The following is a 24,815-nucleotide window of genomic DNA, read 5'->3' on the forward strand; positions in this document are numbered from 1 at the left end:
ACAATAAGACCAGCCTTACAAAGCATTCATGAATGACTTCAAATTAATTCATTAATGGTTATTAGTTAGGTCACAAACACCTTACATTTCATCAATAAGCAGTTAGAACACATATATAAACAAGGAAACCATGATCTGTTGCTTGCCAAATAGTGAACCCACATTTATCTCTACCGGAGATCTTGCCACTTACTCATCTTACTTTGCCTTCCCCTTCAGTCAGCAATTAACCTGACACCATCATCAGATGTGTTATAACTGCTATATTAATGATTTTGACTGTGTTTATGACCTAATAACTCATTTCAAACATTTTATTAGCCCTTTACAAAAAGGAGCCTTTGTGTAAAGTGGCACCATACTTTATTACTATAATATTACTATAATAACTATACTATAAAACTTAATATTCACCAACTCATCTACCCTAAAAGCCCAAATCAGAATGTTTGTGCATTAAGTTTGCCTATACTGTTGAGTGGAGACTGAACCAAACACTGGAATAATGGTAAAAAGTTGTGTGTGAGGCTGCAGTGTCAAGCATATTCAACTATATAACGAATTAGGTTTAAGTCATTTCCTGATCTTAATGTCTGGTGCAGTCAGAATAACGTTCGCTAGCACCATGCTCTCAGAAATATTATTGTTGTAAATAAACGTAACGAAGAGCACACCATCTAGCTCGCAATCTGGAGCAGTAGCAAACTTATTTGAATGAGACCTGAAGTTCAAACCTCAACGGTTGCTCCAAATCAGGCAAGTTGAAAATGACGACTCACAAGCCATCATCTCCAAACAAGTCTGGTGTGCGGAGGTTGCAACTGTGTGCGACTGGTGCCAAGTTGGCAACCTGGGAAACGTTTGTTTCCTTATAGAACTGCGCGTCTCATAAAAGTGCTGGTTATTTGAAAGGCTTTACCGTTTTCAAACATTTTAATTACTGAAGTTATTGAATAGCACAGAATATTTTTCGTGGGCATCCTTTTAAGTGACTCAGGATTATCCTACTGTGTCAACGCAGTACGTTATCTGTACCGTAACGTAATGCTGATTTGTAAAGTTGCCCCAACAGCACTTTACAAGTGTCAAATACTCATTGGTATTTCCAAATGATAAGTACTTACAGTACTTCTGAGTCCCAACATTGCCCTTAATTACTCATAATTAACCATAATTTTAAGTATGTTCGTTACTGAAGTTCAAAATATATCCAATAGGTGGCAATAATGCTACTAACATCCTGTATGTTGCTACAGAAAATCACCACAAATACAGCTCTTATGAGCCTCCTAGACCCTAAAGGTATAAATTAATATTACTGTTTCATTTATCATCATCATGGCTTATGTTTTAGTTAGCTTTATTTATGTATTTATTTAGGTTTTTTTTTTGTTTAATTTCATGGAAAGAAGCAGTGAGGGCGATGCAGGGTAAGCAACAAATTTTGTGGCTTGAAAAAAAAGATGAAGTTTGCAAAAACTGCATATAAATTTAAATGCCAGTGTAATGAATGAATGCTCCAGTATTTGAATTATTCAGGCCAGCCCTAATGATTCATCTTACAGTACTGCACAAGTATGTTCAAGATTCAAAGTGTATGTTTATGCAAATGTTTTTTCCTCGGTTACGAAATTATGATGGAGAATTATTAATAAATAGTTCTTTATTAGCTTTAGACAGAGTAAAAAAGAAAACACATGTCAACCGTACAAAAATGAGTAATGAACTCAAAAAGCCATGATTACTTTGGCATAAGCTTAAAATTAAGACACAAAGGCATCAAAAAAAGCAATTTAAGACCAACGATATAAAGAGGCATCAGAAGCACAGGAATGATTAGAAAGCACTGAGGCGTGTTTGTGCCCTGTGGCGAGCTACAAAGCAGGGACTCAGCTGCACGTACAGAATTAACAGCCTTACTGAGCTCTCGTCAAAGTCGTGGTGAGTCACTGTGCTCTTCTTTCAGCAGATGAAGAAAATGTCTTCTAGAATCTGACTCTCCTCCAAGTCTTGCTGTGACGGCTGGGTTCGGCCTGGGGGGGAAAGCAAGGACCTATGAGGGGGGCGGATTGCACTGAGAGGCTGCTGAGGGCCACTGAAATTCCTGTGGAATTTTCCTGTGGGGCTGACCCTGCTTCTGCCCAGGTTAGGAACAGGGCTGAAAATGTCCAAAAGCTCGATCAAAGACGAGTCCAATCTGCAAGAGAAGAGGAAAATGAGTCAGCAAAAGTATTCAATGACACCAGGCTTCACAAGGGAAAAATTACTGTGCCGTTATCTATTAGCATTACAAAGCTCAGCATTACAGAATGTCTGCATATTTCAGTAAATTTACGGTATATTTTAGTTATATAAAACCTGCATATTTGACAGTTCTATTAAATCTAAACGTGCAATAAAGCCTGGCATGGGGGGGGGGGGGGCAAATGAATCCGGAGCGCATGCAGAAAGAACGTCAATGAGGCTCATTGGAAGGAAAAAAAAGGTAAGAGAAAAACGATAAATAAAAGAATAAATAAACAAAGATTAAGCTAACAGAGATCCCACTCTTCAATTTTGGGGTTTGATAAATAATTCAACAAGAGCAAAGTCAGATGAGAACATTCCAGATATAGAGCTTTTTTTTAAGCAGCCAATAATACACTGGATTTTAATGTACACTAATAAACATTCACATTTTTCACATATCCACAAAATGCATTACATTAATAACAGAGTAGCAAGTGTGCACATGAAATATAAATAAAATGTTTTTATTGGCTTCAGTCTGGACAGAACTGTAAACCAGACACAGCTGTGTTTTTTCAGGAAATAGTGTCACCTTAGCATTCACCATCACTCAAAATCAGATTCTGATACACAAGTCTGTCATTTGCAAAGAATTAAATAAGCATTGAGACAAGGTGGGCTCCACTGTTGAGTCATTCCACCTTCTGTCACACATAGTGCATCCAAACACTTCACTCAATTTCCCCACGAAAATGTGCTGCACCTAAAATCCTTTAGAAAGATCTGATTATGTCTAAATGCTTAAAGCTGCACTATGTAAGATGTTTTGTTAAAATTGAAATAATTACTATTAGTAGCATTACTGAATCAGAAGGATAAAATTGCTAAAACACAGTGTCTGGGTGCTGCTGGCATTTTCTCTAAAGCCAGACATAATAATTTTTAAAAATAAAATTTTAAAATTAAGACTTTCAATCATCTAAAATTAATAATAATTTTAAAATAACTATGTCGGGTCAGATTTTGCAGGTGTTTTCGGGCCTTGTTATACATCTCTACCTATTAAATGTCACACACAAAAGAAAGGTGCAAAATCAACGCACTAAGATATGAAGACAAATCACATCATCAGAAGACACATCCATTACCAAGTTGTGACTGAGTTTTAGGGTTGGACAGGATAAATTTAATTATGTCAGCAATTATAACTATTTCAAAATTATGAAGCATCCAATTTCTAATCCACATCTGAACAGCTAAATGAACACATTTTACCCATTCAAATTTTAGAGGGGCTCCCTGATTTGTGGTGTGGAAGCTCACCAACAGGTGTTACACATAGAAAGACGGAAAAGGTCAGAACCAGTTAAAACCTCAGAAAACCCTGAATGACTTGACAAAAGTTCAGCGACTACAAAACATGTTTGATTAAAACACCAATCACTTGACTTTATGCTCCAAGATATCCTCTAAGGGGGTGTCATTCACCAAGCCATGGTGTGTGGCAAATCTGGCCTGCTAAGCTGACCTCAGCTTAACTTGGCCAAAACACTACAGTTCCAAACATCATAGAACAGCTTCTTGACTTTTGCTCTATTGGACATTAGTCTTTATCAACTACACTTGTTTCAGCAGAGCATCAGATAGATGGTTTGACATTTACTGAATGACAGCTTGAAAATCGTACACTGTGTTCTTTGGTAAGCATATACATCATTAAGCTACCCTTATTAGAAATTTCACCTACACATTTTAACACCCACATACACACTAGACAATGCACACACTCTAACAGGCAGTGAGCACACGTGCCCAGAGCAGAGGGCAGCCCTATCCACTTCACCTGGGGAGCAGTTGGGGGTTAGGTTCCTTGCTCAAGGGCATTTCAGTCACGTACTCAGGGGATCGAACCTGCGACCTTTGAGTCACAGGCTGGTTCCCTAACCTCCAGCCCACGAGGGCCCTTTTTTCCTTCAAGCTAAGCAGGGACGGGGTTTGAAGTACAACTGACATTACAAACTGTTCTTCAATATGTTGTGTGCAATTACACATGCTCACCAGGGAGGTCTCCAAATCCCCAAAGCCTACATAGCGTAGGTTTAAGTAACTTTCTTCATCACAGCAGTTTTATCATTTTCATACAATTTAGAGTGACTGAGAATGTGACTTAGAGGCAGTTAGAGAGAGTTTCATCTTCGCAAAATCTAGCAAATACAAGCATGGTTATAGTAAGTATAGCAAGAAACAACTTTCTCTGCTAAGCAAGATTTAGATACTCAAAATCCCCCATGATGTGCATGTGCCATTTATAATAACCGGCCAATTGCATGAAACATGTCAGCAAGCAGTTTATTTTTTCCAAAGAGTGAGAAAAAAAATCATTATTATGAAAATATGTAGAAAGTAAAGCCTTTATAATGGTAAAAGTAACTCAGTCAGCACTGGTACTGTGTAAGTGCTCACTGGAGTAATACTTGCTTTATATTCTTGATATCGATGTTGTATGATTGGTTTCCTATGATGAACAGTGATGTTTCATGCAATTAACATTACAAACATCACAAAAAAAATACAGAGTAGTTGACCCACCACTGTGACACAGAAAATCCAGAATCCAACCAGGTTTAAATTAGTTGACAAAAAAATCTTGCTTTGTGAGACATATTTTTGTTTCTTTTTTCCATTAGATATTATATAATACAAAAGGTTCAAGTAACTCGCTAGAAACCAACGCATCTTTTCTCCTCGTCAGCCCTCCCACCACACCCCCCGCCCAGAAACCACTAACTCATGAAATGATAACTGATTAATCATGAATGTTTTCTGCACATGAATGTACTGCTCCCCACATCTTTAACCATAAGGCCATAAAAGACCAACATAAAGAAAGTCTGCAAGCTAATTTAAACACCTGTAAAATCATAAAAGCATGTGCCAGGGACTGATCTCAGAAACACATAAATACACATGCACTCCCTTTCACATAAATGAAAAAGACAGGTTGACATATGCATGATAACCATATCTGTTCAATAACCACATATGGACTTTCCTTGTTTCTATGAAAGGATTGCTGAGGTTAGGATAAGAACATAAAACCAACATTCTTTCACACATTCATGGAGAAATGGAGAGACTGTATAAGCGAGTACTGAAAGAAAACGGGGATGGTTGATAGGGTGGGACTTTGGCCATGCTCCCTCTCGAAATGTGAGAATTTGCATTTTTATTTGTTGATTTATTTAACGGACAGGCCTCTCAAACAGCCATCCATCAACAGACGACACTGCCGGTATGAATAATGCATCGCTTACCGGCGGTCACAATCTATAACAAGGCAAGGGGGGTATAGTTTGGGCAAGGAGGGGATCGGAGGTAGGAGGATATTGCTGGAGAGAATGCTAATGTCTCAGGCAGTCATGTCTACCAAACACTTTCACTGCTTTTTACAATGTTCACTGGAAAGTGACCATGAGACATTAATATCACTTAAGGGAAGGTCTTGCTAATCCGTACCCTTTCTCCACTGGCCTATTCAAGAGGCCACAGAAACCAGAAGACGACAGACGAACGTACGCTCAAAAAGCTCTAATTCAGAGCAGAGGCAGCGGAGGAGTTTCAGGCTCTGCTTCAGTAAAGCCAAACAAAAGACTGTTTATCAGCTTCCTCTTCCTCAGAGCCCAGTTATTTTACCACTCTCATTAAAAATGTTCGTCACGCTCGAGTGCTCCTTTCATTTGCAGGCCAAACAGTAATATAAAAATCCTAAACTGGCAAATGCTGACAAACCGCATGTCAATTTCTTCCCAATCAATAGCAGGGAAAAGAAAGGAGGGGTGTGTAAAGCCCATCGGCAGGAGAACTCTCATTACTCACTGGGTCTATCAAAACCACACTCAATCTTTTTACTAAGATACAAAATTACAAATGACTTTTTTTGCTTGTGAAAAGGGTCCACAAGTGGTGGAGTTCAACTTCACGGAAAAGGTTGCTGCTACAGTTCCTAAACAGGCCAGACATCGTTCGATAGACTTATTGTTTTAGCAGCTGCTCTGAATAAAAATAAGGAAACTGTAAAGTTTTGTTCGAACGGCTGCATTATTCATCTCCTCACAAAACTTTTATACTTTCTGGACACAATGGATAACACTGATCCATATACAGCCCAGACTATACAAGTGTGTTGGAGTGGATTTCAATTCCAGAGTCTCTTAATGCTGTTAACAACACAAAGCAAAATAATTGAGTCAGCTTTGGTGCTGTGAGGAGGTGAGCTCTACCACTGGGACGCAAGCAGTGCTATCAGGTATACAAGAATACACCATCAGAAAAGAAGATACTGTGCAGGTACACTTTGTTCACCAAGGTGCAAACAATGTAAAGGTACGACAGTGATTTTAAGGTCTAACTGTGCACCTTATTTAGGCATTTCCCAGGAGATATAATAATATATAGTCATAACCTAATATTTCAAAACAGAACAATAAAACAAAAGACCTGGAGTCAGGAAGGGGTGTGTGGAGTCAATATAACAAATATAATTGCAATGGATTGTGGTACTAAGCTTTTTATGATCATTTTTTAATTGAAGCACTTCATGTAATATGTCCACTATACAGGGCATATTAGACACCTACCATACCACATTTTCTTTTCAGATACTGACGTACATATTGAAACCTTTAAGCTTTAAAATCAACTGTTTATTTATTGAAATAATTCACTTAGGCTGAGTATCAAAAAAAAAAAAAAAGTCCATCAGGCTCAAACCCCTCAATCACTCTTCTACTCAACAGGAAGAAATACAAAGCTAACATCACATTATGTGACTGTGCCAGAATTGATATACAGCACTGGACTGGATTCGTCCTTTTTGTTACCAACAATATCATTATAAAATTGGATCTGATATCGGCCTCATATCTGGTATCAGATAAGTGCTATTTCTAACAGCCATCTAAAAGTACCATGTTCAAAGTGATCAAACACTCTACTACCTAGCCAACCACAACTTAAACAAACCCCCAAAAAACCTTGTACAATGCAAATGTATGCAGAATTAGATTACACAGAATTAAATAAAGGAAACAGATAAAAGTTGTTCATAGGTTAATGCTGGGCTGCATGTGGCTGTTGTTATTGTTGTTACTAGCAATTCTATGATGTTTAAGGCTAGACTAGCTACTAAATCACAGGTCTCTTACATAGAAGACATTTTAGCTGATGATTAATTGCTATATAAATTATTGTACAATTAATTTTCTCTCTCATTGTACACGCCTATGAAAAATATATGCCTAAAGAGTCTGATTAGCTATCCTGCTTCCTAGCTGTAAATATTTAGCAGCTACCAATGGACAACAGGCACAGCTCAAGTTCAAATAAACAAACATAATGCTGCCCTCCAAAAGGTGTTATAGCACTGGTCAGAAGTAAATTTTTGTTCTTTATGTGAGACCCATAAAGAGTCTCAACAACTACTTGCTTTCTTTTACTTACACATATTCACCCCAGCCAAATGTATGTAAACACACACAATTCACATTCTGTTTGTTGTGACATAATTATGAAAAATTGCAGTGGAAAATAGTGATTTAAAGAACTGCACTCAGGCAATTGTGTAATAATTGTGACAAATTTACTGAATCGGATCCAATATGTCTTACAACACATGATCCAGACTTTTATGCTGGCAATAATCTAATATCAATATCGGGTTGAGTGCCATCTGGATCCAGATAATGCTCTGGCCTTGGAAAAGGACACACAGACAGAATAAGTAGAATGCAAGTGGCAAAAAGTTTGTCACAAATATATTTTTGAAGGAACATTCAGATATTCACAAATTCACACAAACCCAAATACATTAAAGGCATATTCGTCTGGTTAGAGGCAGGCAGCACTTCTAGTGACAGGGGATGGGATCATGGAGCGAAGATGCCCAGTAGCTACCTCTCAAACCTGAGTAAGTCTGCCAGCTGCATGCCAACACCAAGGTTCTGCCTCTCAAAAACAAAAGCCCTTAAAATGACAAGCTTCATTGATTTCCTCAAATAAGATTCACCACTGAATAATGCAAAAGAAGCCCCAGGATGGTGGACTAAAATAAAATATTTATCGTCTACATATAAGTTACCTTTCAGTGGAGCTTGTTAGCTTAAACACGTCATGTCAGTGAGGTTTGGGCCCCCATCAGGATTAGTCTACCCAACAAACTACAATCTCAAATCTTATTAGAATATGGGTTCTGGGCAGCTGGGCATGAATAGGACATACTTTTGGAAAAAAATCCAATATAAAAACCAACCATGTCCATCTATTTCCTTTCTAGGTCAGTTCAAGCCTGGATAGCTGAATGTTTTCACGCCTGAAATGGGGTTTCAGTTCCAGTTCTTGTTCCAATCGTAGGACCCTGCATATAATATACTCTTGGGTCTCAGATACATTTCATTACAGTGGAATGAGAATTTGAATGTGAAACAACCTCTCAAAATTCAAGGATCCTGCAGATCATTAACAAAGGCATCTCTGCCAGGGTAGTCAATAGTGCTCTGCATTTCACACTTCAAGAGATAAATGTGGAGCACAAACGACAATGAGAAATCCCATCCCTGTCAGTCCCCTCATTCTCTGGATATACCATCCATATAAATCACAGCCACATGCAAACTAGGCTAATTCGTTTAGCTTTAGTAAAGCCAGGGCTCGGTTATCAAAGCAAAGAGATGGGACTGCATTAATGCAAAATATTCACAATACATATCACTAAAAGAAAAAGGCAATTAGTTTTCAAGACAGTATATTCATTTGAGAATCATAAAATAGCAAGAACTCTTTACAAATGACTTACAAATATTCCGCATTTTTAGGAGGACAGCATACTAAGCGAGACATACTTGGGCTCACACAGAGGGGGTGGAAAAAGACATGCTGTCACATTAATTACCTTTCCACGTTAAAGGGAAACGGTAATGAATTTCCTTCCCTTTCTCAGAGTGTGTCTCGCGCTAGCGGTCAGTGATTCATTCTCTGCCTCTCTCTTTCTCATTAAGTGGGGGGAGGCTGTGCGTTCCCGGCCCGGGCTGGAGAACTCTGTTCAATTACACCTGCTGCTGAGGCCTGCTACGCCAGCTAATGGGACTCAGCTTGGCTCCTGTCAGCCTCAGCGCTAGCCGGCAAAAATCTTCATTTAGCTCATCAAACAGCGCCTGCATCACACTCAGACCAGTCTCCCTCGCTGATTTTTTTTCTGTTTTATTTCCTCCTTTCCTTTGTTTGTTTCCCTCCACATTTTCACCCATACATCAGTCCCCCAACTCCCCGTTATTTTCATATGCAGAAAAAGGTCCATCATAGAAGCAACATTTCCCAAAACACAATTAATGCACTCGCTTGCCATTCAGCAGTGGGAAAAGACCCCTGCTGTGTTGTTCAGCCAAAATTGCCATCTTTTTCCCTCTTTTCACTCACTCCAAAATTGAGCTTGTTAAATTGTATTTATTCGCATGGGTCTTTCATTGGATTTGTTAAGTACTGCCTCTGTCAAGCACAGGATTTTGCACATCGAAATAACAACCTCTCCAATGCTGAGTGGTCCTTGAGTGACCAAACTGTCAAGAGCACAAATTAAACGTATTGCCCATGCAAAGCCACTTTAGCTCTTTTGACCCAGTCATGCCAACAACTATATATGAACAACAGGAATGAGAACTTATTTATTACCATCTTTGACCATGTTTAGAATCGAAATAAAATTAGAAGCTTGTGTAAAACCATGTATCTATTCACCACTATTTTCAATAGTCAACAAAGTGACAGAATATTAAAAAGTCTCACAGCTAAAAAATAGGGATGTGAAGAGTGAACTGTGAGGCATCTAGTCCAGCAAGCATTTCATATAGGCTGTGCCTTCCTGCTGACAAGCTAAACCGCCGTTTGTACCGGTCAGAAGTAAATAATTCTTAATCCTTAAATTCCAGTTCTGGTGCAACTGTGTGAATCAGACCGATAACCAGCCTTGGGACAATAATTGATAGTACTGAATAGCACAAAACATAAACAAGTACTGATACCATGAAAAATAGCAAATCATTCTTTCGTTTTATTATAAGTGATTTTTTTTGGCTTCACCTTTATTTAACCATTCCCACTTTACCATCATTCTAATCTACAGTTAGTTCAAAAAGTACACAATAGAATAGACTGCACTTGATTACAGGCTATTCAAACATAAACTAATTAACTACACACATACATACTTTAAATGCCACTTGAAGAAATGATTTTCAGCTTGGCAATGCTGAGGAACATGCAAATGAAACAAATCCTGCTCTTAACAACTGTTTGCCTATATTTACATTACTGCCCAAGCTTAGTGATAACTTTACCATGAATGACAGAAATCGTTTTGAGAGTTGTACATGTTGCTTTAAACATCTCTGTGTTTAATATGGAAGAAAATGACTAGAACTCTCCATCCAAATGGAATGGCTGAATTCAGTTCAGCAGTGCAACATGTCTACACAATATTATGGAAATCAAGGCCAACAAGGACCCGTATGAAACAGGATTGAAATAGCCTTAGTAAACATGTAAAAGGAAGCTGATGCAATTCTGATTAAAAAAAGATGCGAGTTCATCTGTAATTAACTGCCTGCCTTGTTCACTGGTTATTATTGAGACAAATGTTACAAACACAAGCAGACAAATAGGGCTGCGGGTTGCATTTCACAAAATCACCCACTCCAGGGGGACGTTCTCCAGTCTTTAATTTATTACTTACGTTCCAACACAACAAAAGGCCTGGCATAAGTGACAACAGAGGCTAAAAACCCATTATCATTATTTAAACATTCATGGCCAAGGTCACGGTTACCCTAAATCTCTACATCTTTTATATGTCAATAGATTACACACTGGACGGGCAGCATGCATGTGAGTGTTGTAATTTATGAAAATCTACAGAACCAAACCAACAGGCATCAGCAGGACATTGTCCGAGTGTTTGGCTAACTTGAGAATGCATCTTAGGTTGCTAAACTGCTAAGGACTGAATAGGTAGGGGTATGCAAATGGGTCCAGTTTCGTGACACCACAAAAACAATCAATGTTCCATATTTAGACTGTATGGACTGGATAGTGAATAGTACGAGTTGAAAGGTTATCAATGTTTACTTACTACATCAAAAAGTGAGCAAAATCCATAATACAGGACCTTTACTGTATACTTTCACACAACAGATAGTAAACGGTCATTGGGGTGGTACCCTCAAGGGTACATCTCAGTACCTTTAGGAAGGGAACATAATTGTACCATAAAAATTATCCATTAGAATTATATTTTCTAAGTATATTTTCTCCACACACCCTGTATCATGTCCAGGCTTTTATATTTTATTGTTCTGTTTTAAAACATTAGCTTATGTACTTTTCACCTGCAAACATGTATTTAAAAGTGCACAGTTGGACCTTAAAAGCACTGCTGTACCTTTAAGAGAACATTTACATTGTTAATACCTTGATGAACGAAAAATGTACCTGCACAGAACCTTTAATTCTAACAGTGTAAGGGTGAGCTTACCTGGGGGCCTCAGGAATTTTGGGAATGCTGAGGGGCACTGCCAGGGGTGAAGTGGACTTTTGGAAGCTCTGGGAATGCACAGGAGAAGTGTCCATATCCTTCCTGGTGACTGCAGAGAGCTCTTTAGGAGAAAAATGTATTTCAGTGGTGCAAAGAGTTATGTGAGCGATAAGTGTTTCCCTATGTCTTTTCCAACAAGAAAAACACATGCATACATCTTACCATGCACAAGTATTGGCTCAGGAGGTTGAATGTTCCCATTGCACTTTTGTGGTTGAACATCATTTAAAGGTTGTCTGACATTTCCCTGCAAGACCGGTAGACCTCCTTCTTTTCTTTCACTGCAGGATCAAACAGAGACCGAGAAAGAAAGACAGAGAGACCTGTTTTTAGAGAAGATAGCCTGGTGGTACACAAGCTCCCTGCTGCATACGCATTCCCTGAAATAATTACTGAAACAGCACCTGAATTTAGTTTTGTCATTTTTCAAGGCATTAAATAAAAGTTAACTTTTTCTTTTAAGAGGAAAAACTTTTTATGTTGGAACTTTCTTATTTTTTAACTTTACAGTTTACCTTTGTGAATCTAATATGACACTGGGATGAAGATCTTTAAGACTTGTTTCTTTAAAAGACTGCTCTAATTCTGCCGTGGCTGCTTGCTGGAACCTGAAAAAAGAGGATAGCGTGAGTCACCAAAGAAAAGCTTGTCATGAATTTCATTACGGATATCACAGACAATAGGCACTACAGTCTTCCCTGTCCAAAATGCAGGCCTGTTAAATATGGACAGGATGTCAGAGGTCAACTAATTTGCCATACTTGCTGTAGTCAAGGCGGGACTGGCGGAGCTCCTGATTCTGTTTTAGTAGTCTCTCCTCTTGTTGAGCAAGTCGAGCCTGCAGTCTTTCCCTTTCCAGCTCCAGCTGCTTCTTCTGAAGCAGCAAACGCTGGCGCTTCTCCGCCCAGTCCTCCCTGCCAAGTGGGGCCACTGTCTTGCTAAGCTCCACACTGGGCCTGTTTCTATTCTCCGGTCCTAAACCATGGCATGTGTCTGTAGGTTCTCTGGCACCATGTGGTCCCACAGCAGTGTTGACCAACTGCTCCCTTTTTGAGGACCTATCAGGTCCAAGCTCACTCCAAGCTCCTTCTGGACACTTGTGGGCACCTATAGTGCACCCATCATGCCCACTGCTGTCATCACTACAGAGCCCTCCTAAAAAAGATTGAACACGATCCGCTGACCCTTCTCTTCCACCCATACTTCCATAAGACGGCAGATCCAAGTAAGAGCCATCCAGAGCAGTCCCCTTCCCTCCCCCACCCTGTGGTCTGCTGAGAGCTTTCTCACTGCTGGCTATCTGTGAAGAGAAGAGAAACCGTGACAGTGAAGTGCTGACTTCATAATAATGCAACTGGAAAATGGTCACAAAAGAAGGCCCCACTAAAAGGGAGCCAGTAAGGATGATGTGGATGGATTCGCTACCAGTAAATGCAATAACCCAAGGTCATCCAAACAAGAGATAAACATTCAGGGCAAAGGGGGAAGCGTCCGCCTCCAAGAGGACTGAAGTGGGCTGCTGACTAATTCAAGAGGAGGTCGTGGAGCATACAAACATGCATTACTCACAGCCAAGGTTTCAGAAAGGACAAACAGATTTTTTTCTTTACTACAGCAGCGTAAGAAGGCAGAAAGAGCACAGAGTGCATGGATTTACTAATGCAAAGGGCACTGTATGCAAAAAAAATCCAGTTTTAGATTTGCTGTTTCCATTTCATACAGTGTATTTTTAATGAGTCATTATGATACGGTATTGTATCATTTCCTAATTGTGTGCTGCATCCTATTATGAGCATCCTAATTGTATATTTATAGTACGCACCACAAATACTGATGACAAGCTGCTTGTGATCACTATTTGCTGTGCATACAATAAACTGTGACATACTAAATGTGTTAAGACATTTAAGAGAAACTGTAAAGTTTCATTAGATAATAGAACATTCAGGGCACGTACACACTTCACATTTATAGACACGAACACAGAGCTTACCTTGAAGTGAGAGCGAGACTGATTGAGCTGGGCAATGGACTTGTTGAGTTTCTCCTGCTGCTGGGACAGGTACTGCTGATAAAGTCCCAGCAGCTCCTGGCACTCCCTGTACTGCTGCTGCAAGCCTGGAGCCTGGGTCAAGGAGCAACATACACTGAATAACTCCACTACTGTGTCCACTTAAGACTAAAACTACTCTGCTCTCCAGCCAGACAAACCAATTCGTTTTCCTACACTATGGTGTTGCACACCAAATGCTGAGCAGGCAAGAAGAGCGCATATAGAACAAAGCACTGGCCAAAAACACAACTCATGACAGAAGGAATAAACTCAGTTTTTAGACTTGCTTTTCCTACTTACTGCGAGCAACGTCACTACAATCTTGTAAAAAATTGCTCATTTGTCACTTGTGACTTTTCAATTACCGTAACACTGCAGTGACCGTTATGATCAGAGCATAGAGATGACTAGCAATCTAGCTGACAAAATGGATTAGAACAAACTTAAATGATTAAAGTAATATCTAAAAAATGTAGTTACATGTATTAATGTGTTCAGGTATGAGGTGAACTGATTCCAGCCAAATATAGAATAAATAAAGGTCATCATTATAACCATATTTTTCTATTCCACAATCCTTCTAAGTAAGTGCAGCCTGATACATGTTTCAATATTTTACAGTTATATGCTATTGTGTATACTTGATGCTTCAAAGACTTGTTCAACAAGTTTATGTCTTATTTCACAATATTTGGTGAGTCTTGGGATAATCATTAACACAACATGACTGACCTGGCATGAAAAAGCTTGGGAACCTCTTGTTACGCAGATACTCATGTCCAGAGCCATTGACAAATTTAGGTCAATATGATATTGGTAGTCTAGCCCAAGGATTCCACTGTGGCATGCTTTTATCGGTACAGCAGTGTGCGTCTACTCTTAAAGGGGTAACAGTCACTGCCCAGATGTGAAACCTTCTGTGAGCAAAGCAGATCATTATTATTGAGTTAGACTCATGCCATTAGAAATCTGAATGCAAAAATCCAAATATGAATGTCATTATTTTAAATCTGTATCTAGCTACAAGTTAATCTTACCCTATGTTAAATCTGTATCTAATCTGTTTTTATTCTACTTTACATACTTTGTTCTCCCTTTTGATTATGTTAATAAATTTTATTGTTTTTCATTTTTAAGCACTGTCATTACTTTTTTTTTTGTTCCTTTTGATTTATGTAAAACACATTGAACGGCCTTTGTGTAAGAATGTGCTATAATCAACAAACTTGCCTTGCCTTATCATTTGAATCACCTGAAAATTGCAATTGAACATCTGAAGGTTTAAGGTTTTTAATACTTGTGTTCTAAAACAAGTGAGGTTATCTGAAATTGAAAAAGATTCAGTGCTAGTCTGAATACAATCAAATCCTCACAGTTCCAACATCCAGTGTAAAGCTTTCCCTGCCATGCAAAAGAAGCAGAATTTAAGCAATTAAAAATCAGCAATTCTGTATGCAAAACAACATATTTGACGACCACAGCATGTAGCCTATACTTTCACAGAATGGATTGGAATAGTTAAGATATATTCTTATGAGGTCTCTTTTGCAGTAGAACCCTGGAGGTATGAAAACACATCAGTGGCACAAAGAGGCCGCAAGTCCAATCAGAAACCTATTATGGCTTCTGGCGTTATAGCATCTATGACTGAGTTGGAGCAGTCAGCCCCTGAAGTCATGTTTGTGACTTTGTGAAAAGTGCAGACAGAGAGGAAAAAGAGTGGAGAGGCAGAGGCACTGCTGGGGGAAGATAGCAGTTTCTTCAGGGCGAGGGCTTCATAGACTCCTCCATCTGGGTCTGGCTGGCCAGGCTAGGGCACGGTGCCAAGCTCAGAGACAGGGAGCTGGCAAACACACTGCAGCGGGTAGAACGGAACCGATCTGGAGCAGAACCACCGCCACACCGGGTGGGCTGGCTAATGACAGCATGACGTAGCCAGCTCAGCGTCTCTCTCTTTATCTCACTCACTTGTTTATACACATACATACATACACACACACACACACACACACACACACACACACACACACACACACACACACACACACAGAACATCAGCTACTTTTACATTTTTATAAGCCTTTTTCCTTGAGCACCCTTTCATCTAACTTCATAAAAGCCCAAGACCATAAACACAACTTCCTGTAAATCAGACGATGCATGCCATTTAATGTTTTCATCTAAGGTCAGTAAAAGTGACCAGCCACCAAATGGCATTTAAATTGAGTCTTAAGCCCTGTTTACACCTGCTTTTAAGATTGGTCTCAGGTTATCTGATCTTAAATGGACAGAAAGACATATAGGCATTTACATCTGGCAGTTCTACATGTCTCAAGTGTGTGTCCAGTGACCATGTAGTCAAATGCAGCGTGGTGTAAAGCGCCACCATTGGATTCTAGAGCAGCGGAGACATGGTCTCGAACCACACATCTACGTCTGGCAATCCAATGGATGACTCTGGGTTTGGTGGTTGCCAGGAGAACAATACTTGTCTGACTGCATTGTGCCAAGTGTAAAGTTTGGTGGAGGGGGGGGATTATGGTGTGGGGCTGTTTTTTAGGAGTTGGGCTCACCCCCTTAGTTCCAGTGAAAGGAACTCTTAATGCTTCTGCAGACCAAGAGATTTTGGACAATTTCATGCTCCCACCTTTGTGGGAACAGTTCGGGGATGGCCCATTCCTGTTCCAACATGACCGCGCACCAGTGCACAAAGCAAGGTCCGTAAATACATGGATGAACAAGTTTGTTGTGGAAGAACTTGACTGGCCTGCACAGAGTCCTGACCTCAACCAAATAGAAAACCTTTGGGATGAATTAGAGCGGAGACGGGCCTTCTCGTCCAGCATCAGTGTCTGACCTCACAAATGCGCTTCTGGGAGAATGGTCAAAAATTCCCATAAACACACTCCTAAACCTTGTGGAAAGCCTTCCCAGAAGAGTTGAAGTTGTTATAGCTGCAAAGAGTGGGCCAAAATCATATTAAACCCTATGGACTAAGAATGGGATGTCACTCAAGTTCATATGCGTGTGAAGGCAAACGAGCAAATACCTCTGGAAATATAGAGTGTATGTGCTGCCACAAACTATTAATATGCACAGGTACTTGAGTTGTCAGTTAACAATTTGAGGCACCAGGATTCAAACAATAAAATCACTATTTGAGCATTAGTTATGTTTCTTCTTGGGAAGACAGTGAAAAATATACAGACCAACAAGTCCAGTCAGTTTTATGTTTTAAAAGAACTGTGAAACATGAAAGTTTTGCAAATGCCTTCACATATTCACACTGCCAAGGATGCGATGTTAAGGCTGAGATAGCATGGCTTTTATTGCTAAATGGGCTAGGCTGATGTCATGTACAGGAACAGTTAAAGTATACTTCTCCAAAGAAACATGTTAGCACTTGGTCAACTGAAGAGGAAAAAAGGCTGTAGAAAACATCAGCATCTAGTGCTGTACTGCAGTTTCAGCTCATTAGGTCAAGTGAGACAATCTCTATTATGTTAATCATCCAACACGAAAATCTACCGATTTCCTTTAGATATGGTTGAATAATAAAACGCTTTTAATACATCATGCTAAAGTTGTGTGCAACAGTGCTGTCAACTAAAAAGGTAAACCACAACATCTGTCTTTTCTCCCTTCTCCGTTCATGAACTCTTTTATACTTAATATTAAAATTAATCAGAATGCACATCCCTACTGCAAACAGATCACAGGAGCTACTTACGTAAGTTGTAAATAAACAGGAGAGGAGACGAAGAAAGACACAGCAATGACACAGTTGATTAGGAGGTCCTTTGTTGCTTTCTAGGATGCATCAGAATGCTTTGGCATTCACATCACAAATGCTCCAAAAGTGGATGCACTGAACTCCATATTCATATCCAATTCATACTTCAAGTGAGTACTGTCCACTTATGATCAGCTCATCTAAGACGTAATGCCAAGTCCTTTTATACATCTTACTCAATGACACATCATATTAAAAGAGTAGTACCTCAAAAATGTAGTTGGCTAGCCAAGACATGTTTGGTGCCTGTTTTGCTTCTTTAGTTTTGTACAAAAGCTACAAGTATTCATAGAAAAAAATGCTATGTTAAGATGCTATGTCAGACACCAAACATCAACCACATTTTGGAATAAAGAAAAACGTTGATTCTCATCAAACTATTCCTTTAATTGGAATTTATAGACACATTGCAGTGTTCTAAGACAGGCATTCTCAAGCTTTAGCAACTCACACAACAGACCACAAAGGCTCTTGCCAATTGAACCAGACCTATCATTTAAAATGCACCTGCAAATATATAAACCACAAATCAAAATTCACTTGACTTTATAATCATGCAACATTAAAAACAACAATTCTGTTTTGTAGCCATTTCATAAATTCAATATGATTTTACATTGACTTGCACTGACAATATTAACATAACTAGCAAACTATGTCAGCCATGTCAGTAATGCAGCTTGCTCATTTAATCACTTACTTTGACCTAAAGATTTCTGCAAATAATTCTCAAAATAAAATTTGTCACATTTAAAATAATTGGTTAAATGTCTGTATATTGCACCAAAATTTAGCAACACAAAAAAATTATTTAAAAAAGACTGCCATCAGCCCCCTAGCAGCACCACCTCAACCCACAAGTTAAAAACAACTGCCCAGGCTGTTTACAAGTTGCATCAAAATGTAAACAGTGTTTGTATCACTTTTCATAATGTGTAAACACTCTAAGAATGCACTGTGATCAAATTATGACAGGATCCCTGAAATCACATTCGGAGGTGGTCAGAGACAGATCGTGACCACAATCAACACAAGCATAAATGGAATGAGTTTTCTACATCCGCATACAATCACACACACAGAAATCCATTTGCCAAGTGCTGACTAGCAGATGAGAGGGTGCATAGGGACAAGTGAGATGGAGGATATGCAAGGCTGAAGTGATCCCAAAACTAAGTGAAGCTTGTCGATTCATATCGTAGTGGAGAAAAAGTAAACAGAGGTAAAACAAAGCAATTTCTGTGTCGATTTGTTTTTTCAGCAGGATAGTAAAATTGGATCTGGTCATAGTGAGGATGACTTTCCCTGAAAAAGGTAAATGGAATCCGGCCAAAGCATATCCAGATTCGATCCAGGCACAAAACACGTCAATGCAAGCTGTAAGCAAAATCCAGACATAATGGACATGCCAGTGGTCAGTATTGACTCCTCATAAGCAGACCTCTCATTTCACACAAGCATGGAGTGTTCGTAAAGCGCTCATAGCTCATCTCATTGATACAGAGCGTCGCATGCGGACATCTTCCAGCCTGCTGACGAGAAGCTTCTGATACTTCGATAGGCAGGCAGTGCATAAACCCATACATTAATACATTAACGGGAGGATGCGGAGGAAACGCTCCGCAACTGGTAATCTGAAGCGACTGGAGCGCGACTGATAAGATTCTTTCCCGCACCCCACCGTACTGGCACCTCTGTTGGCTGCCCGCCAATCGGAGCTAGCTTCACGGGCCCTACATCAGGAAAGAAAAGCTGGAGCGATGGCTTCTCCTCCCCCGTCCAAAAATACACAAAATCAGAGTTTGCATTCGATATTTCAGACAGGCGCTGTCAACATGATTCACTCCCCTGTCAGCCTGCACAGAAATGAAATAATGAAATCCACCTCAAGGTGGAACAAAATCTCGCCGAAGAGAATATTTTAACAGCCTGTGCTCGGTGCCAAGTAGGCCTAGTCTGTGTGCGAGTGTGCGTTTGTGTGGGCTGTGATGTAAATCGACAGGAGGACAGTTTGCACAACTGCTATTTGCATTAAAGGAAAAAAATGTTCTCACATTTTGCAATATCATGATATTTCGCTCACAACGGAAACGTGGTTTGTTTTTTCCACTTAGAAAGTAATTATTCATAAACATTTGTGTAGTGGGTCTGTGTAGTGGGTCTAATTCATGAGTTCTTGGACCCACCAAAGAACAAGAGGATCAACAAACACATAACTAGGCAAACAAACTATTACAAAAGTGCTTTTAGTGCTGCCATCCATCAATGTTGTTCAAAACACTGCTACCCCCAACTTGAAGAAGATTAATGATATTGATGAATGCATTCAATTTCCCCTTTGTGTCTTCTATAGTGCTTGATGTAAATTCTTTCCGAGGAACAAAGTTAGCGCCGCTCTCTGTAATGGAATCTACAGCTCAGCGACGTGGCGCAGAATGCCAAACAGAGACTTGATAAAATTCTAATTTCATTTTATACATGAGCTTCAAATTTCATCTCACAGTACAGAATTTAATGATTTTTTTTCTCTTTCCTCGCTTCCATCCAAAGCATGGAGATATCCCCCTGATAACTGTGGTCCTGGCAGATGAGATAGAGCTGATTGTTCTGGAGATTATTCTACACAAGTCTCCTTAAGTGAGTTTGCCTTTCGCCTCCCCTTAACCTTTTAGAGCAGTCTGAAAAGCCAGTGTCTCTGTGGTGCCTTCAGAGTGCCAATCTCCTCAAGGAGTTTTCGCAGAGTTTGTCTCAGACTAAAATCTCTTTTTAATGGAGTTTAGAACTTTAGTGTAAATGCTAGGATTTGGAGACAAAGTGCATTTAATTGCACTTCTAATTTCAAAGCTGTGGTGCCAACTGTGCAATTTAACTGCCAGTGATTACTCTTCATATTTCATGGCGCAGTGTAAAATCTATGGTTCGCCACATTTTTTGACCCGTGTCAAATCGCCAGAAGACTGCAAAGCTGTCAAACAGGAATTACTATGAACTCTGAGAGGGTTTTGGTGTTCCAACAAAATGACGGGTTGGCACAAAAAGAAAACCTGACCATTCCCTCTAGTGATGTGATCCTTGCCAATGCTTTTAATCTAATAGAAAAAGTGAAAACATCCAAAATCAACAGTAAACCCAGACACAAACGCTTAAGCAGCATAAAGGACACAAATACAATTATTTTGACCAGAACACCATGCACATCTCCAGTATTAAGCTTAAAGAAACTTGAAATGAGGGTATAACATGCTTGTTACAGAACTGCAAAACACTAGAAAAATCTGCATATTAATAAAACAGAAGGCAGACGGTAATTCTCCTGCTTTAAATAAAGATATGGTTCATCACTGTTTGAATTGGCATCCTCTGTTTAGTTTCAGCAAAACACAAATACATTTATGGCTTAAACAACAATGCCCCCTGCAGTGAAGTCATAAGTATTGCACCAGCATTTTAGACCAATGAGGTTGTGAAAAAAAGCAACTAACCCTGCTTTAAAAATGTTACAACAGACAGGTACAAAAGACACACCAGCATCATGACATTAAAGACCCAGCCTCAATGAAAAAACATGCCTACCGGGATTATTTACCCAATCAGCAACAATTAGGTTGATGCAAATCATACAATAAGTAGAAACATAGGGGTCAATTTAATTTCACTCGACTCAGGAAACGAAGCTCTCAATTCATATTTAATCCACATACATTTTTATGTGCGACTTTACCAGGAAATCAAACTCATCTACCATATTGGCTGAAATGGAATAGACCCCTGTGTGCCAACTGAAATGATGCCATTGTGATTCAGACAGCTTTTGCTAGTCTCAACGAACAGCAGTATAGATATGCATGCCAGTGAAGAAAGATCATTAAACTAACATCCATCTACAACAACTAGACATTTAGTTACTACTTGAAAGTAATGACTGCAATTCAGCAAAACTAAAGTTTAAAAAAAGAGGAAATATCCAAAACACTGCTTTTGAAGTGTGTACTTCCAAGCAATTATGCAAATGTGTATAAGTACTTCTCAGATAGAAACAAAGGATACTTTCTCTTTCCTGTACAATGAGTCGGTTCTGTTGCTCTAGCTGTTGGATCTTTTTCTCAAACGTCTCTTGTTCATCTCTAAGTCTCTGCACAGACTCCTCTTTCTCCTCACTTACTCTGGAAAGTGGAGGTGCAAGAATTAGGGCATATGCTTATGCTTTGCATATTCAAACAAGTGATTCTTATATAAATAAATAATAATTTGAGTTTAATTCAAGTAATTGAATCCAGAAGTGCCCATTTGAACTGTCACTTGTTTTTCAGCTGGAGTCAAAAACAAACAAAATTAAGCATTTTCACAAATTACATATGCTTATTGATAAGAGTTATACCTGGCCAGTTCTTCAATCAAGTTGGCAATACGACGCTTGTCTTCTGGGCAGAGATCTTTAAGTGAAGCTTTGCTTTTGACCTCTGATTTATGTGACAGTGCCTGTACATAACAAAGAAATGATAACTTACGGTGCAAAGAGAACCAGCATCAAGGAAAATCTGCATATAATTTATCTAACAATCTTAAAAAAAATTATTTCAAGCACATCTGATGTGGGCATCAAAGTAAATTTATCCTTACCTGAGTCACTGGTGGCTCTGACAACTGGGTAGGGATTTTAGATTTGGCAGAAAAAGCAGAGGTCTTCTGTAAAGGAGCCTTAGATACAGATGTTTCTACAGCATGATGTGACATTGGCAGGCCTGCCTTCCTCCTACTCATCTCTCCTCTGTCTAAGGCCACTCTCCCTTTGACCTTCCCTTCGTTACTGCTTGTGGACACAGACTTCAGCCCCATCTTTTTACTCACCCCTGGGGGGGGTAAGGCAAGTGAACAGCTTGACAATTCTGAGCGGAGTAGCAGCAAACTTGTTCAAAACTTCATAACCCAACATATCAAAATAGTATTTTGTTTAAAAGTAAATATGTAAAAATGTATGGATATATATTGAGAAAAACAACAGAAATTACTACACGGAAAAGTATATAGATCAAATTACTAGGATGTCTTCAACTTTGTGTGAATACATTAAAGGAGAAGCTACACTTCATTTTTTTTTTTTTTTAATGTACACATGATTCAATTGTTGACATATAGACAAAGACATTCAGAGTGGTTTCATGTGAAATGGTTAACTGTAGAGAAGCATATCATAATTGAACTTTTTATAAATTTCTTTACCATGGTAGTTACAGGAACTGGGGTTGTGACTTTGTCTACAAAGTCTTTTCATTACCATCCAAAGCAACCAATGAACCTACACATATCTAAGATTTCATGTGCAATGTTGATAGTAGTGGGGTAAATCTAAAAAAGGACTACTTTGCCTTACCTTGCATGTACCTACCCACCAAGAATGGATTAAAAAAATGTTTCAAGCCAAAACTTTATCTGAAAACTATCATAAAACAATGTCTCAAGCATCAGGCCTGCATAACAGCTTTCTGTAATAAAGCTTTTAGAGACATTAAACACTTCAGATGTCCGGCTCCTATCAACATCACTCTGGACATCTCTCCCTCTGTCTGTTTCTCTAAAACAGATCATTTTACATCAAACCACTCTAAATGACTTTGTTTACATTCTATTTCGAAATCAGTGAAGTTCCCCTTCAACATCATAAGTGACAAACCATTCCTGCTATTCTCTGGTATTTCTTATTTTCTGATATAGGTTAATGGTATATAAGCCCTACCTGGAATAAAGACCACGGACTGCTCTTCGTCTGATGCTTTACAAGTTAAGTAAGTTAAGCATGATTATTCCTGTACTCAGGGCATGGCATTTTGCCACTGTGAAGATGGAAAAACATTCATTTATTTTAAACCATGACAACCTATAACCAAAAACTGCCAACAAAAGCTTGAGAAAACAGAGATAGGCTTACTGAAATAAGAGATTACAGGGCAATTACACTTTTTTTAATGTCTGCAAATAAAATGTTTAAGATGTAAACAAAGTCACTGAGAGTGGTTTGATGTGAAATACTACTTTCTAAAGTCAGAGCTGTTCACAGTAGTAGTTATAGGAACCAGACGTCCAAGCTAATTATTTATCGCCAATTAAAACTACCTCACAGAAAGTCAGCACACGAAATTTTAATAAACATACTGTAAAAATGACTATTTTAAATACAGTCATTGCAGAGAGGTACTGGGTACTGACTTTTTTTTTAAAGATTTACCACTATCTTATATATTAAAACTCCCCAGACAAGTATATGTTAACTGGTGGTTTTGAAAAGCAGATAAAATGGTTTTATTTGCGTTGTAGACATTACAACCTCTGGTTCCTATCACCACTATTCTAAGAAATTCACTTTGGTAGCTAACTGGCTAACTTTCTCTGCAATGAACCATTTCACATCAAACCACTCTGGATGACTTTGTGTACACCACACCGATTGAATTATGCAGAAATGTTGAAAATTCGGTGGAATTCCCTTTCAAGGAGGCAACAAAAGTAACTTTTCACAGATGTTTAGTCCATTAACAAAATATCTGGCGTAAAATATGAAACATCTAACGTTATTAACGTAAAAAAAAATCAGGAGAAGAGAAACAGTCTAACTCCCACAGAAGCTTTTATACAATTAACTGTTGTGGCAGAAATCTCTGATCATCCTTCCAGCCTTTAAGCTAACTAAGCCAGTTAGCTTGCTTAGCTAACTTGGCTAACTAACTAACTAGCTACTTAGCGTCCACATAAGCAACGTCGCTTGTGTAAAAGCCTCCGTGTGTTTTAATACAGACACACAAATAAATAGTAAATAAACGTAGCACGTCCTAACAAACCGTAGCCCCTAAATTACGAATAGGAAGAATAAATGTGAAACAGCGAGTAAGGATACTGTCATTAATCCAATAAATCCCGGCGCCGTTTCTGCCCTCGGCAACGGACGCCATACTGAAACAACCGCCACTGCCGGAGTGGCTGGAGAAGCTCCTCCCTCATTTCAGTGTGCACCGTTCGGATTTGATAATCCTACTATAGCCACGCCCATTTCAAGAGCGCTATTGGTCAAACCAACCGTCCTTCATTTTTGTGAACGAATAGGAATT

At 39.0% G+C, this 24,815-nt stretch overlaps 1 protein-coding gene across 2 annotated transcripts; it reads right to left on the bottom strand.

The window, feature by feature from the left end:
* Positions 1–1,651: 1,651 nt before the first annotated feature.
* Positions 1,652–24,692, bottom strand: kiaa1328 (KIAA1328 ortholog). 2 transcript variants are annotated; one of them, XM_017715053.2, is made up of 11 exons: positions 24,605–24,692; positions 23,450–23,479; positions 22,336–22,565; positions 22,094–22,194; positions 21,763–21,878; positions 13,863–13,987; positions 12,631–13,169; positions 12,385–12,477; positions 12,032–12,150; positions 11,810–11,930; positions 1,652–2,197 (listed from the first exon to the last, which is right to left on the bottom strand). In XM_017715053.2, exons 1-11 carry the CDS (start codon positions 24,657–24,659, stop codon positions 1,963–1,965), a joined length of 1,764 nt encoding a protein of 587 aa, XP_017570542.2. In that variant the 5' UTR covers positions 24,660–24,692; the 3' UTR covers positions 1,652–1,962. The 2 variants fall into 2 exon arrangements, with proteins under 2 accessions (XP_017570542.2, XP_017570535.2); XM_017715046.2 differs by having other exon boundaries at positions 23,450–23,485.
* Positions 24,693–24,815: the final 123 nt, after the last annotated feature.

Source organism: Pygocentrus nattereri, chromosome 16 (genome assembly GCF_015220715.1).
Source record: "Pygocentrus nattereri isolate fPygNat1 chromosome 16, fPygNat1.pri, whole genome shotgun sequence".
NCBI lineage: Eukaryota > Metazoa > Chordata > Actinopteri > Characiformes > Serrasalmidae > Pygocentrus > Pygocentrus nattereri.

Excerpts from the sequence above, each read along its gene's own strand:
- kiaa1328 (XM_017715046.2), bottom strand. The coding sequence starts at position 24,659 with ATGGCGTCCGTTGCCGAGGGCAGAAACGGCGCCGGGATTTATTGGATT. Across the intron at positions 22,566-23,449 it reads GTCCGTGGTCTTTATTCCAG|GGGTGAGTAAAAAGATGGGG; the intron begins GTAGGGCTTATA and ends TACCCCCCCCAG. Across the intron at positions 13,988-21,762 it reads CATTGTACAGGAAAGAGAAA|GCTTGCAGCAGCAGTACAGG; the intron begins GTATCCTTTGTT and ends CCCAGGCTCCAG.